This window comes from Ceratotherium simum, chromosome 27, assembly GCF_057802395.1.
Source record: "Ceratotherium simum simum isolate JZ-2026a chromosome 27, ASM5780239v1, whole genome shotgun sequence".
Classification (NCBI taxonomy): domain Eukaryota; kingdom Metazoa; phylum Chordata; class Mammalia; order Perissodactyla; family Rhinocerotidae; genus Ceratotherium; species Ceratotherium simum.
Genome location: NC_141926.1, coordinates 29,648,528 through 29,662,896, shown reverse-complemented (window position 1 = coordinate 29,662,896; position 14,369 = coordinate 29,648,528). Strand labels below are relative to the sequence as shown.

At 36.9% G+C, this 14,369-nt stretch overlaps 1 protein-coding gene across 1 annotated transcript; it reads right to left on the bottom strand.

Moving 5' to 3' along the window:
• Positions 1-2,485: 2,485 nt before the first annotated feature.
• Positions 2,486-13,901, bottom strand: HSPA13 (heat shock protein family A (Hsp70) member 13). The gene is made up of 5 exons (XM_004440731.3): positions 13,788-13,901; positions 11,897-12,237; positions 8,797-9,010; positions 6,918-7,085; positions 2,486-5,627 (listed from the first exon to the last, which is right to left on the bottom strand). Exons 1-5 carry the CDS (start codon positions 13,810-13,812, stop codon positions 4,960-4,962), a joined length of 1,416 nt encoding a protein of 471 aa, XP_004440788.1. The 5' UTR covers positions 13,813-13,901; the 3' UTR covers positions 2,486-4,959.
• Between the last annotated feature and the right edge of the window lie 468 nt (positions 13,902-14,369).

Here is a 14,369-nt window from a genome sequence, read left to right as displayed (position 1 = left end):
AGAATAAATAGAAAAGATATTGTATTAACATTTAGCAGGGCTTCCCACAACTATTTTTTGCTACAGTCTTTTTCAACCATGACAAAATTATCTTACTTGGGAGCAGAGGAAGGGTAGTGATTACAACCAATAACAGAGATCTAAATTTCCAATTTCCAATACTGTGTAGGCCATGTTAGACAATTTAAGGTGAATGGATGACCTCAACAGGAGAAATCTGTGCGTGTGTGTGTATACATTATATATAAAAAGAACACACTTTTGGGGCTGGCCCGGTGGTGCAAGCGGTTAGGTGTGCATGCTCCGCTGCAGCAGCCCAGGGTTCGCCAGTTCGGATCCCAGGCATGCACTGGCGCGCCACTTGTCAGGCTATGCTGTGGCAGGCGTCCCATATAGAGCGGAGGAAGATGGGCATGGATGTTAGCTCAGGGCCAGTCTTCCTCAGCAAAAAGAGGAGGATTGGCAGATGCTAGCTAAGGGCCGATCTTCCTCACAAAAAAAGAGAAGTTTTTTCTGGAGCAACATCCTCTACTTTATATATATATATATATATATATTTATAAAGTTACAAGTGTTATACCATTTTAAATATTTTAGGAGGTCTTTAGGTAAGCCAAATAATAGTTAATTCAATAAGGTGTAAAACAAACTGCATTTGCTCCTGCTTTAACATCCAAATAACTTAATGTAAGGCAAACTGTCTATTAATTCTTTCCAAAACCAGATGTTTTACCAGGGCAAATTTATTTTCTTTTATATTTCATTAGGAGAATTCTCAATAACTTGCAGAAATTTTAGACCCATAGAATCTGAGTCTTGAGATTATTAGAGATATAATAACCTATTTTGTTGTGGCATTTTCTTATAATCCCACATAAAATTGGCAAGTTGCTGAGATCTTTGTTTACTTTCCTATCTTTCTACCATATCCATACATATTTAGCACTTTCTATGTCCTAGGCACTCACAAAAACCCACTGAAGTAGGTACTATTATCTCCATTTTGTATTTAAAAAAATCTGTAAATTCTAATTTGCGTGTCAGAAATGGAAAGGATTAAATACCACTATCTAAATCTTTAATTTTAACAATTTTATCTGGTAAAACAAGAGGTCTTTCATGGATACTATCCAACAGTCTAGCACTGAACAAAAAAAGTACTAGGGGATTGTATTATGAGATGGATGAGGCAGTACAGCATGGGGGTTGAGCATGGGCTGGATTTGAATCATGACTGCTACTTATTAGCTATATAATCTTAGGGAAATTACCTAATACATCTGTGCCTTAAGATCCCTATCTAAAAATGGGGATAATTGTACCTACTCATAAATTTGCTAGAACAAAACCAAATTGGTTACTATCACTAAAACCTTGGTAGCACTCTATTATCTATTGCTGAATAACAAATTAATCCAAAATGTAGTAGCTTAAAACAACAAAAATGTATTCTCTCACAGTTGTCGTGGGTCAGGACCCTGGAATCTGCTTAGCTGGATGATTCTGGTTTAAGGTCTCCCATGAGATTACATTCCAATTTCAACCAGGGCTGCATCATCTGAAGCCTTGATTAGGGTGGGTGAGTTCACTTTCAAGGCTCGAAGCTGGAAGTTGATATTGGCTGTCAGATGGAGTGCCTGTTTGCCTACATGTGTCGCTCATCTCCCAGGGCCTCTCTTCTCCATCTGTATTCACCAGAATAGCCTGTCTTCGTTACAGCAAGCAAGAGAGCACGCACGCAAGACTAAAATAGGTCTTTTTTACAATCCAATTTCAGAAGTGACATTCCAAGGACTAATGCCATATTCTGTTCATTAGCAGTGACTCATCAAATCTTGCCCAAATTTAAGGGAAGAGGATTACACAAGGAGCTGAATCCCAGGTTGGGATCATCAGAAGCCATGTTAGATGCTGCCTGTCTCAATGGGGCACTGTATATTTGTCAAATGAAATAAATATGGAAGTGTCACTGTATTTCCTCCTATATTTGAGTTCCTCAACAATGGTAGTTCAAATAACAATGAAGGAATCACAGGAACTAGCACTGGAGAGAGTCAAGACTACTATCTTTATTTAATCGTTCATTTGAAGACTACATTAAGGGCTCATTTGAAAAGACTATATTAATCAAATGAATTAAAAAAAATTATATTGAGTTTTTGTCCAAATAAGACAAACTTAATTAGAAAACTATAAAGTATTAACCATCAACCAAAGGATTACAGTAGTCTACTATGCAGGATTATTTACTATCTAGGTTAGTTTAGGTCTTGGCTCCATTATAGTCAGAAGCCATGAATTGCTATTCAGAATTCTGGAGATACTGTTCATATGATACAGGAACTGTTTCTTCTAAATCAGGGAAATAAGTAGAGAAGTATATAAGCAATCCCACAGACAGGATGTTGGGAACTAGGCAATAGATGCTGAGGTGATGTGCCCAATGTACACCAGTATAGTCCTGAATGGAAAATAAAGTACACAGTTTAAAAAACAAACTGCAAAGTAGGATTTATTTACATTAAAATGTGAATTACTTGTGTACACACAAATTTGAGGCACAGTCTGTTATGCACAATAACTATAATCTTCAGTACATGTTATACACAGTAGTATCTGTTGATAAGTCAGCGGTTTGAGTGGAAACACAGTACCACAACACTCCCGATACAAAATAAATTACCCATTCACATAATCTAATCGTACAAGACAGTTAATATTGTAAAAGTTAAACGCTTCAAAAAGCATTAGCTAGATGTACAACCAAAATGTAAGTTTGTTTTATGAAAAATGTCTTCAGATTATTATGCATAAACGATCCCTTTCAGGATGCATTTTTATCTTTTAAATAAATAAACTACATTAACTTGAAGACTATTTAGATATAGCCCCCTAAAATATGATTGAAGACAGACTTTATTTTTTTAAAGGTGTAACTATACTAGAGAATCTGCTAAACTACTGCCCCCAAATTCCAACACTGCCATTCTATTTTTCAGACACAAATTATTTAAATTCCAATTTTAGTGTATGAGATTAGCTGCCCTGTTTTGCAAACTGTTTCCTCTAAAAAGTGTCAACAGATTGTCCTGGACTATCTTATATATAAAATGCTTATCTAAAGCATTTTAGGTTAAAGCTCATACTGTATGTAGAGATTTTGATAAATTGAACACTTTTCTTTCAAAGACCTTCATGAAAAGATCTTTTTCAATTCTAAAATCTACTAAAGATTTATATAAAGTCCAAGAGAACACTTGAATATTTCTATAATGCAGTGAAGGATTCATCTTTGGCATTTCTCTGTTAGTTCTAAAATAAAGTATGTTAACAAACATTTTATATTTTTCTATCTACCTACTACAGACATTTTGTGTACACAAAAGTATTTGACTGAAATTGTTTTAACAGCAATTTCATTGCTAACAAGCATTTTTTTTAGATCTGCAAAAAATACTAACATACAGCTTTTTACTATAATAAGCTGAGATGTTTTGATGTCGCTGAAATGAGTTTGCTTAGTTGTCTTTTTCAGTGATTGGAAATTCAACACCCTTTCAAATTCAACAATGGATAAAGCAGACATCCTTTAACAAAAATGTTGACCAGAGTATAATTTTCGAATATTGATATGAACTATGCCTGTATTAAGGAAAAAGAAAGTGTATCTTCAAATAATATGGGCATCACAGAAACAGAACTGCGATCTTTTCTTTCTTGGTCCCCGCAGCTTTTCTAAAAGGAAACAAAACAAAATAGAACTGCTACAAATGCTGATTTGTGGAAATTCTTCCACACTGCCTCCTTCTACATTAGATTTCCACATTATTTCCAGTATTCACAAATTTTTTGCTCCCATCACACACTAACCTTAAGGCTGAAAATAGTCTAAATGTGACTATTTTAAAATGATAGTAGGAAACAATAATAAAGTTTTTATAATTGAGCAAATTTTCCTCATTCAAAATTAATATGGGGGAAAAAAATCTCAGTAAAACTGAGTCAAATATGATTTGATAGTTCAAATGCAAGCTATATTCTCCAGGGCTTACTGAAAATAAAACAAAGAAATATTGTAGCTAATTACTGCTAGTAATGTCTGCAAAGATTTTGGATAACAAAAAAGTGATAGTAGTGATGGCTTTATTGTGACATTAACACATTTTTAAAATGCAGTTAATAATTCCCTATTGTTTTCTAACCAGGCAGAATTATGGAAATCCAAGCAGAGAATGATGCACAGTAGATGCAGGAACTAACAAGTAAATTGGGTATTTCTACTATCTGGTATTGAAACATTTGAATAAATCAGTACCTATTTTAGAAAGAAAATAAATTGATCCAATAAATATATTTTAAAAACCTGGAGAATGCAGATTGCATGAATAGGACACAATAGGATACTGAATTTGTGAAAGTAAATTTGTTATATAATATGGCAGTTATTGAATAGTATATATGCAGCTTATATTAATAATACTGCTATCTCCCAGCCAATGTAAGTACCTGACATCAACACTGTCCTTCAAGTATACTTCATATAATAGTTACATGTGATAACCAAGTAAATAAAATACCAGCTCCTGCTAATACAATTTAGTAAGAACTGGGAATCCTATAATTGTCACTAGGCAATGTTTACAGAATTTTAAGTGCATATGGTTATCTACTTCCAGAATCCAGAAAATATAGCCACCCATGCTCTTACAAGGAAGTTTTACCTCAATTCTATCATTTTAGAAGTATTTGTTGGAATGGGAGCTCTCCAAAATCAAATAGGATCAATCTGGTCACATTGAATCCTAAAACAAAATGTTATGTAAAATTTTTATGTAACTAAATGCTGCCTTTTAGGTAAATTTGAGAGATATTTTAGAGACTTTCTTTATCGGAGGAGGTGGTCTGATAAAGAGGAAGAGAGCATTAGACAATCACAAATAAGAATGATTCCTCCAGAATTCAGTTGAAGTTGGTCTTTTGTAAATGCTTATTGGGAATCTCTAAAGCACTGACTTGGAGAGGCCAAGAGCCTCCATCAATCCCTGCTTGGATAGCCACTCCTGTCACCACTGCCAGGTCAGGGTCTACAGACGTGTTGGGATCCTTTCCAAAGAATTCTTGGATGACTTGGCGGATTCGAGGAATACGAGTAGAGCCCCCAACCAAAACCACCTCATCAATCTCAGTCTTTTCCAGGTGGCCTTCTTTTAATACTTGCTGAATGGGTACGAGTATTTTCTGGAAGAGATCTTCATTAAGGGAGTCAAAGAGCTTCCGTGATATTTCTGTTTCAAATAAAACTTGAGTTTCTCCACTTTTCTTTTCAGAAAGGCCAGCTCCAAACACACTGTTCATATGGTGGCCATCCACTGGGGAAAGTCTGTCCTTCGGCAGTTCAGTGTCACTACTCTGAGGTTCCTTCCTGTCCTTTCCCTCCACCGTTAGTAATACTGATAATTGAGCAGACTGATGAAGAGTCAGATTTAATTTGACCATTTCCACAGCTTGTCTTAATCTGTGAATTTCCTCTTTCCTAGAGGGTAGGAAGCCATATGTGTGATAGATCTGTTTATATAAGTACTGAAGCAATCTCTGATTGAAGTCCTGTCCTCCAAGTTTATTGTTTCCTAAGTTAAAAATAAAAAAGTTCACATTATATTTATGCGTATGTGTGTATACGTGTGTTTGTGTAGTATGTATATATACAGGTGATATTCTGGTAATAACAAATCTCTTGCTTAATGTATTATTAAGATTTTATTCATACAAAGACTGTTTAAAAATAACTGGGTTAAAATGATTTTAACTCAAATGTGTACCATTAAAAAACAGTGCATGGGGGCCAGCCCTGTGGCGTAGCGGTTAAGTGCGCGCGCACTCTGCTGCTGGCAGCCCAGGGTTCGGATCCCAGGCATGCACCGACGCACTGCTTGTCAGGCCATGCTGTGGCGGCGTCCCACATAAAGCGGAGGCAAATGGGCACAGATGTTAGCCGAAGGCCAGTCTTCCTCAGCCAAAAAAAAAGGAGGGTTGGCGTGGATGTTAGCTCAGGGCTGAGCTTCCTCACAAAAAAAAAAAACAAAAAAACAGTGCACATCTGGGTTAAAATTTTTAAATGATGTAAAAAGTATCTCTGGATATCAAATAATTTTTCAGAAAACAGAGATTGAGAGTACAGATTGGCTTTTAAGTAGTAATTTAAAAACATTAAATGTCATTATTTTTAACAGAAGAAAGTTCTTATAATTTAAAAGTACCAGTAGGCATTTTATCATTTTTTTTTAATCCTTTTGCTTGCATGATTAAGAGCTGAAAAGTAGGAAAAAAATTGAAAAGGAAAAGAGTAATGTAATATAAATCCCTAACACTGACTTTGGTTCTAAAGAGAGCCTAGTCAGGAGAAAGCAAAAGGCAGAAGTTAGACCACCTACAACTTACAGCTTCACTTTTCCAACAGGCTTAATTCTTTAAACTAAATTAAAAAAAAACCTTTCAAAGATTTAGAATGCAAAATCCAATCATTTCCTAGAGAATACTACTATTAGATTTTTCTAAAGATACCTATCTTATAAAACATAATGAAATAAACTGATCACTCAATTTTAAAGGAATTTTTCTTTCTTTCTGTTCTCTTCACCATGGCCATAGGAAGTCCTATTGGCTCAGTGAGCAACAACTCTAGCTGGCAGCTACAATGGGCAGTGCATTTATTTGACTTAAAGGATGCCCATTTTTTCTAGACTTCACTTTTTGCTGTAAATATACATAAACAGTGGCATAAAATTTACGTATACAAAGGACTACCAAAATTAAGCCAAAAAATACTGGAAAAAAATTTTTAAATAAATAATTAACACATCAGATATATTAAGAAAGCACTGCCTGAACCTCTTTAACTCTCTCTGTATTTTCCTTACCAGACATTGCTCGGGTTAGAAACATTCCTCCTTGTTTATTCAGCAATGACACATCTAGAGTTCCTCCGCCCAAATCTATCACCAAGACGTGAAAGACATCAGCCTTGTGGAGACCATAGGCCATAGCTGCCGCTGTGGGTTCATTTATTACCCTCAAGATCTTCAGTCCTGTAAGATTGGTTGGAGGGAAGAACAACTCATGAGAGGACACTATTAAAAAATTCCTTTCCACTCAACCTCACAACATGTAATAATGAACTCCACCAAGTAATAATGAGAATAGTCACAAACCCAATAAAAATAATGTAAAGGACAGAGGTTATTCTAAATGGATGTCATTAAAGATTATAATATAAAAAAATAAAGGCCCAGATTCAGTAGAACACATCACTCTATTCTTTATTAATTAATACTTAATTTTTTTTAAAAATCAGTCTCTTCTAATTTTCATATTTTACTTGGGAATATATGAGCAATAAAACTTAAATCATTATGTATTGTAACAAACTACTGTGGAAATGAGATAAGCTTACCATGCTCTTCTTTTAAATATGACTTTTTGATAAAAAGAAGAAACAAACAGAAAAGAAATAATAAAAGGAGAAATCTAGATGAGGTGCTTCAACAGCTACAACGATACTCTTAAGAAGTACTTAAAATACAAGACCCTCAAATGAAAATCTGAAATATATAGTAAATCTGAGGTAATATTAATGTTAAACAGCAAATGGGCAGGCAAAAGATCAGATTTCCTTGAGCAAAATGCCTGTTTTAAATTAACTGACACATATAACGAGTGGCCTGGAAAGTAAAATGGCTTTCTGTTTCAGGAGTCATAAAAATTATTCAAACTCTGAAGAATTTATTAAAAAGACCATAATACTCTTCCCCTTAGCTCTCTGACTTCATCATTCACTCTGTTCCAGCTACACCGTCCAACTTCCTATCTTCTTATATTCCAACAAATTCCCATTTTATGGCGGCTACACTGGCTGTTCTCTCTCCTGCAATATACTTCGTCTACATGCCTGCTTGGCTAACTACTTTGCTTCCTTCAAATCTGCTTAAATGTCACTTTCTCAGTGAGGTCTACCTGACCACACTCTTTAAAATCTGCAAGTCCCCCTACTCTCTGACCACCCAGAAGTCCGGTCCCCTTACCTCTTTTTTTCCATAGCATGTTACTTTCTGATATACATTGTGTCAAGGTTCTCAACTAGACACCATTTTGCCCCTGAGGGGACACGTGGCAATGTCTGGAGACATAAGATTGTCACCACTTGGTGGGGAGGGTGCTGCTAGCATCTAGTAAGTAGAGGTTAGGGATGCTGCAAAATATCCTATAATACACAGGACAGTCCCCCACAACAAAGAATTATCTGGCCCAAAATGTCAGTAAGGCTAAGGGTGAGAAACCCCACAATATACTTATCTTTAATGCTGATTTTCTGTTTTCCTCCAGTAGAATATAAGTTCCATGAGAACAAGGATTTATCTGTTTTGTTTATCGAGGCGCTCAATATTTGTTAAATGGTGTTAAATGAATTCTCCCCACCTCTTTTTTAAAGCATTATATTCACCTTAATATTAAAGAAAGTTTAGAAGAAAAAATTCCTCATTGCTAACATGAGTCCCTGTTCTCTTTCAGCCTGTCATGTGCCTATCTTGATTGGTTGTTGCTGTAATACACACATTTTATATTGTGCTATGGAGCTTTCTTAATTACTGTTTGTAAATCTATATCCATCTAATTTACCTACCATATAGCTTATTTATGTGCTTAGTCAGGTGGTTTGCAAAGTGATACACCTTACTACAGAAGATTTTCAACCTAAGAAAATTTTGAGAAAAATGCAAACTCAGGCAACGGTGATATTACCTGCTAAGTTAGCAGCTTCAATTGTTGAATTTCTCTGTTTTAGATCAAATTCTGCTGGTACAGAAATAACAGCATTGGCAACTGGCATTCCAAGATACTCCTCTGCCATTTGCTTCAATTTCAACAATAGTCTAGACCCAACATATTCTGGGGAAACGGTGATGGTCTCATTACTTGTCACAGAAAACTCAACCATTCCATTTTTGTTTAAAACCTGTGAATGAGATTTGAAAGACAAAGTGTAAAAGTGTGTGTGTTTATACACATACATATATACTTACACACATACATACATACTGAACTTATTCAATCAAAAATTACTTTTACCTTTACAAGGTCATAAAATTCATTTGTAATCGATCAAGTATATTTACTAAGATTAGTTACTCAAAGTCATACTTTAAAAATCTATAAAATGAATCCACACCATATAACAATAGAATAATAAAATTCATTACCAAGCATATAATTGGAACAGAGAAGATTCTCAATATATATCTGTTAAATGAATGAAAGGAAAAATGAAAGATGAAATATAAGAAGAACTGTTGCTAAATCATGTATGTGACTCAGGATCTTTTTTTTTTTTTAATTAACTTGTTTTCAAAAGTAATAGATAATTGAAAGAATGTTCTGGTACATACTAACAAGAATAATTTTAGTACTTCATTATATTCTTATCCAAGAATCAAATATCACTTACATTCCTGTTGGCATGAAAACATGCATTATGTATTAGCTTACTACCCCTGGTAATGTGGTTGCACATTTAAAAATCTAGATTAATTCTAAAACATACTATCCTAGATTCACCAATAGATTGTATTAACATCAATAGTCAAGAGAATTAGTCTGTTTTAAGAAATGATAAAAATTTTACCCCATTAGGTTTCAGTCAAGAAAACCTGACCTTCCTGAAAGTACTTCCCCTGTCTGGGGAAAACAAAAACATGCTACAGATAGTATTAAAATAAGGTCCAAAGACACCAGTACCATCAGAACCCACATCAAACAGAAACAACAAAAAGTTACATCACTTAGAAACGTAGGGAAAAAAAAAAACTTAAAATAACTCTTGGATCAATAAATAATGTACCCAAAGCTGTAATTTAGAGGAAATGTATAGCTTTATATGAATTTATCACTACATAAGAAAGAGCATAAATTAAAGAATCCTAAGAAAGAAGCTAAAAAATAACAAATAAAATAAACCAAAACAAAGAAATACATGGAGAAAAGTTTTTTTCTCCTTTGAAAATGGATAAAAAGTTTGAGAATTTTTATAGGTGGGTTATTCAATAAGCAGCACTGATACAACTATTTTAAAATCTATGCATTTAGAATCCCACTTCATAATTTACAAGAAAAACTCTACATGCAATAAAGATTTAAACTTTTAAAAGAAAACACTCAGCAAAACTCAGACCTATAAACACTCAAATAAAAGCATTAGGAAAAAAAATACAAGTGGATAGGATGGAAAAGGCCATTGTAAGTACAATAGGAGTCCAAAACCATTGTTAAAAAATTATCAAGAGCCTGGTGGCATAGTGGTTAAGTTCGGGCGCTCCACTTCGGCGGCCCGGGGTTCATGGTTTCAGATCCCAGGCGCAAACTGATGCACTGCTTATCAAGCCATGCTGTGGCAGCATCCCATATAAAGTAGAGGAAGATGGGCACAGATGTTAGCCCAGGGCCAGTCTTCCTCAGCAAAAAGAGGAGGATTGGCAACAGATGTTAGCTCAGGGCTAATCTTCCTCACAAAAAAAAAAAAAAATTATCAAGAGATGGGGCCAGCCCAGTTGCATAGTGGTTAAGTTTGTGTGTTCCGCTTCGGTGGCCCAGGGTTTGCAGGTTTGAATCCCAGGCGCTGACAGACGCAACGCTCATCAAGCCATGTGTGGTGGAGTCCCACATACAAAACAGAGGAAGATGGGCATGGATGTTAGCTCAGGGACAATCTTCCTCAGCAAAAAGAGGAGGATTGGCAACAGATGTTAGCTCAGAGCCAGTCTTCCTCACCAAAAAGAATTTTAAAAAGGTTATGAAGAGATGATTTCACCACATAAAAATTTAACACTCTTGACAGCTCAAAAAGAAAATTATATATAATCAGTAAAAAAGAAAAAAAAATAAAGGAAAAAATACTAAAAACATATCACAAAGGTATTCTTATAGTCCTTAAGGAAAAGATAAACATCTCAAAAGAAAATAGGACAAAGGACAAGAAAAGGATCACTAAAGAAAATAAAATTGCCAGTTAACAAATTTTTTAAAAATCTGAGCTCACTAGAAATCAAAAGAATGCAAATTAATACAAGATACTATTTTTCACTTACCTATTGGCAAAGACTGAAAAATAATAACTAGTGAAGACATAGGCACTCTAAAAAATAGTTAAGAGCACATAATCTTTTCAGTGCACAATCTGGTAAGATAAATCAAAAGCCTTAAAAACAAGCACATTTGACCTAACAATTCTACTTCTAGAATTCAGGTTTAGGAAATCATCAGACAAGTGTACAAAGATATATGTACAAGGATACTCACTGGAGCTCCAACATTAGTGGAAAACCAGGGAAAAAATAAAATGTACACTGATAGAGACTGGACAATTAAATAATGGAATAGTCATCGCATGAAACCATGAAAGATAATAATATGAACCTATTGACTAATGGTCCATGATATATTGTTGAGTTTCAAATAAGTCATAAAACAACATACTTAGTATGACTCTTTTCATGTATATAAATACATACACACTCACACGCACAGAGTTATCTATCCATCCATCCATCCATCGGTCTACACGGGGCTTCATTAGCCTTCTCGCTACAAGGAAAGAGCTAAGCAGCATTCTAAAGATGGAAGGGCAAGACCATGGTAAGGCCCTAAGTCCTCGATAGCACGGTGGAGTTCCTGAATGAACTCACACCGCACCCTGGCGCTGCTGTGCCATTGCTTGTTATGTAAGATAATATAACTTTCATGAAGATTCAGTCAGTTGAAACAGAATGTTTTGTAACTTGAAGCCAAAGCATTAATTGAAACAGTATGTTAAACTAAAATCAAAACAGATTCTAGCTTAACCACTTACCTTAAATGGGTATCTGCCAATTTCAGCCTCCAGCTCCTCTGGGGTAAAAATCTTGCCAATGAATCTTTTGGCATCATATATTGTGTTCTGAGGATTTGAATCTGCCAGCTCTAAGCTTTCATACCCCACATACACATCACTGTCAGTAAAGGACACCATGCTGGGTATGCTGTTATGCCCCTTTTCATCTGGAATGACCTTTACTTTCCCAGTGCCAGGAAAAAACACCCCAACTGAACAGTAGGTGGTGCCAAGGTCAATGCCAATCACTTTAGGGGTAGGCAATGGTAGATACTGTTGTGCCAAATAGCCAGCCAACAGGAGAGTCAAAACAGCTGATCCTGAAATACAAGCAAATTACAAGATATGTCTTATCAAACTAGTACAATATGCTCAAGTACTATAGCAAAGTCCCTTTAATACCACTCTTTGAAATAAGACTAAAAATACACTCTCAAAATATTTTCTTTTATAGTACCAATGACAACTCTTCTCTCACACAGCAAGCTTTTCATAATGTAACCTGGCTATAATACAATTAAAATGAAGTAACAACAAAAACAAAAAACCCGTGTAGTTGCATGTTTGTGTAGTTCACTTATGAGTGAAAAAGGGAATAAAAAGTAAAAATATTTCGATAATCGTGCTGATGCTGATAGGAAAAGCCATTCATCTGGAGCAAAATCTAGCTACAATCCAATTTCTTGATCAACTGATACTTAGATTTTATAGCCTTACGCATAGCTTTATCTACCAGTATTAAAAAGAAACTTGATTAAAATTCCCACAGCAAAAACTGTTATTGTAAGGCTAAAACTCTATCCTCTAATCTCCATTTTCCTTTCAAAAGGATGCAATGGATAAACTGGACAAAATGCTTTTGAAAATTGCTTAGACATTAAACAGCCACTTCATAACAGAACACAGTTAACTTTTTCTGTATTTAAATATGAATTAAGGTACTTCTTGCAGAGGTAATATTTAGGGAAGGAGAAACATAAAAGTGTGTAACCCTGATGATACCATACACAGAAGCTCCTTGAAGGCAGGTTTTGTTCACTGTTGTATCCCCTGTACCAGGAACGGTCCCTAACAAATAGCAGATGCTCGATAAATGTTAATTGATGAAAAAAAGAATATGAACAAATGCCATGCAGATTGTAAACATAACTGAAGAAAGACGCCACTCCAAATTTACAATCAATCTGCTGTCTGGTTTCAGGAGGCTGTGTTATATACCTGCGTCCCACTCAAGTTACATACGACCCAAAACGTCAATCTGTTTTAGTAATTGTTAGCTCATCCTCATCAACACCTAATTCAAAGAAATGAAATCCAGCGCCCATCGCACTTTCCTCTTGCTCCTACGAGCAAAATTTCAGAAGCATTTCATCCCCTTCTTGCCTGGGAAGCGTAATTCCTAACGCGGTTTGATGGAAGGCGCAATGGACTATATATTAAGGAGGCCTGGATATCTCAAAAGCCAGCATCCCGTTAGTCTACAGCTCCAGACGCAGCTGCGGCTCCTCCCCCTCCCCCCACAAAGGGATCCTGAAGATTCACGTTTCCGCAGCCTCCCAAAGACCCCAATTCAACCAACGATTCAAGATCGACGTTCTGTTGGAAAGAACCCTTCCCGAGGCCCGATGTCCCTGGGATGTACGCAAAGGGTCGCCGCGGGCCTACCTGGGCCTACTCGGGCCTGGGCCCGCCTAGAGGCGACCCCCAACCTGGCGCCCGGAACAGACAAAAACGGCCTCTAAGTCACCTTTCCGCGCCGTTCCCGCTGCGCCAACTAGATCCAGTAGCTGCGACAACCACCCCCGCCCATCCCGGCCTCCCCAAACCGCTCCGGGGCCCGCAACAACGACAGGGACCCCCAGTCACTGACCTAAGATCGTCATCTCTCCGGCCATCCCAGTCCCGCGGATGAGGCTTGGGATGACTGTACCAGACGTGGGGCACCGCCCCCACGCCGCCGACAGCCCCGCGGTCTCCTGGGAAATGTAGTCCTCTTGCTCTGATGCAGCCGGAGAAGCTACATCTCTGACCAGAGAAAGGACTTCACTGACCGTGAGGCCCCTGGCTGAGAGCCTCCATTCAACCGGGGCCAGTGACGACTAAGCCGCCCTCCCACGCACGGACTACCCAGCCAATTAGGCTGAGGTGGAGGAGAGTCAAGAAGAGGGCCTGGCGTTTATCATCAAACCTGAAGAGCCTGAAGCCAACTTGAGGTAAAAACAGTGTCTCTTTAGCAACGCCCCAGCGCTTTGTATTCTGGGAATTGTAGTTCCGCCCTGCCCCCGTTCGCCAGAGGGAGAGTGAGGTCCATTAGGTTATTCGTTTTCTTGGCGGTGTCGGTAAGCGGGCGCAAGGTCGAGCGTTTGTTCTTTCGTTCTTTCTACGTTTTAAAGCGTGCCCGTTTGCCTGGGTTGTAGATTCTAGATGGGCTGCCTCAAAGCGCCCCTCCCCC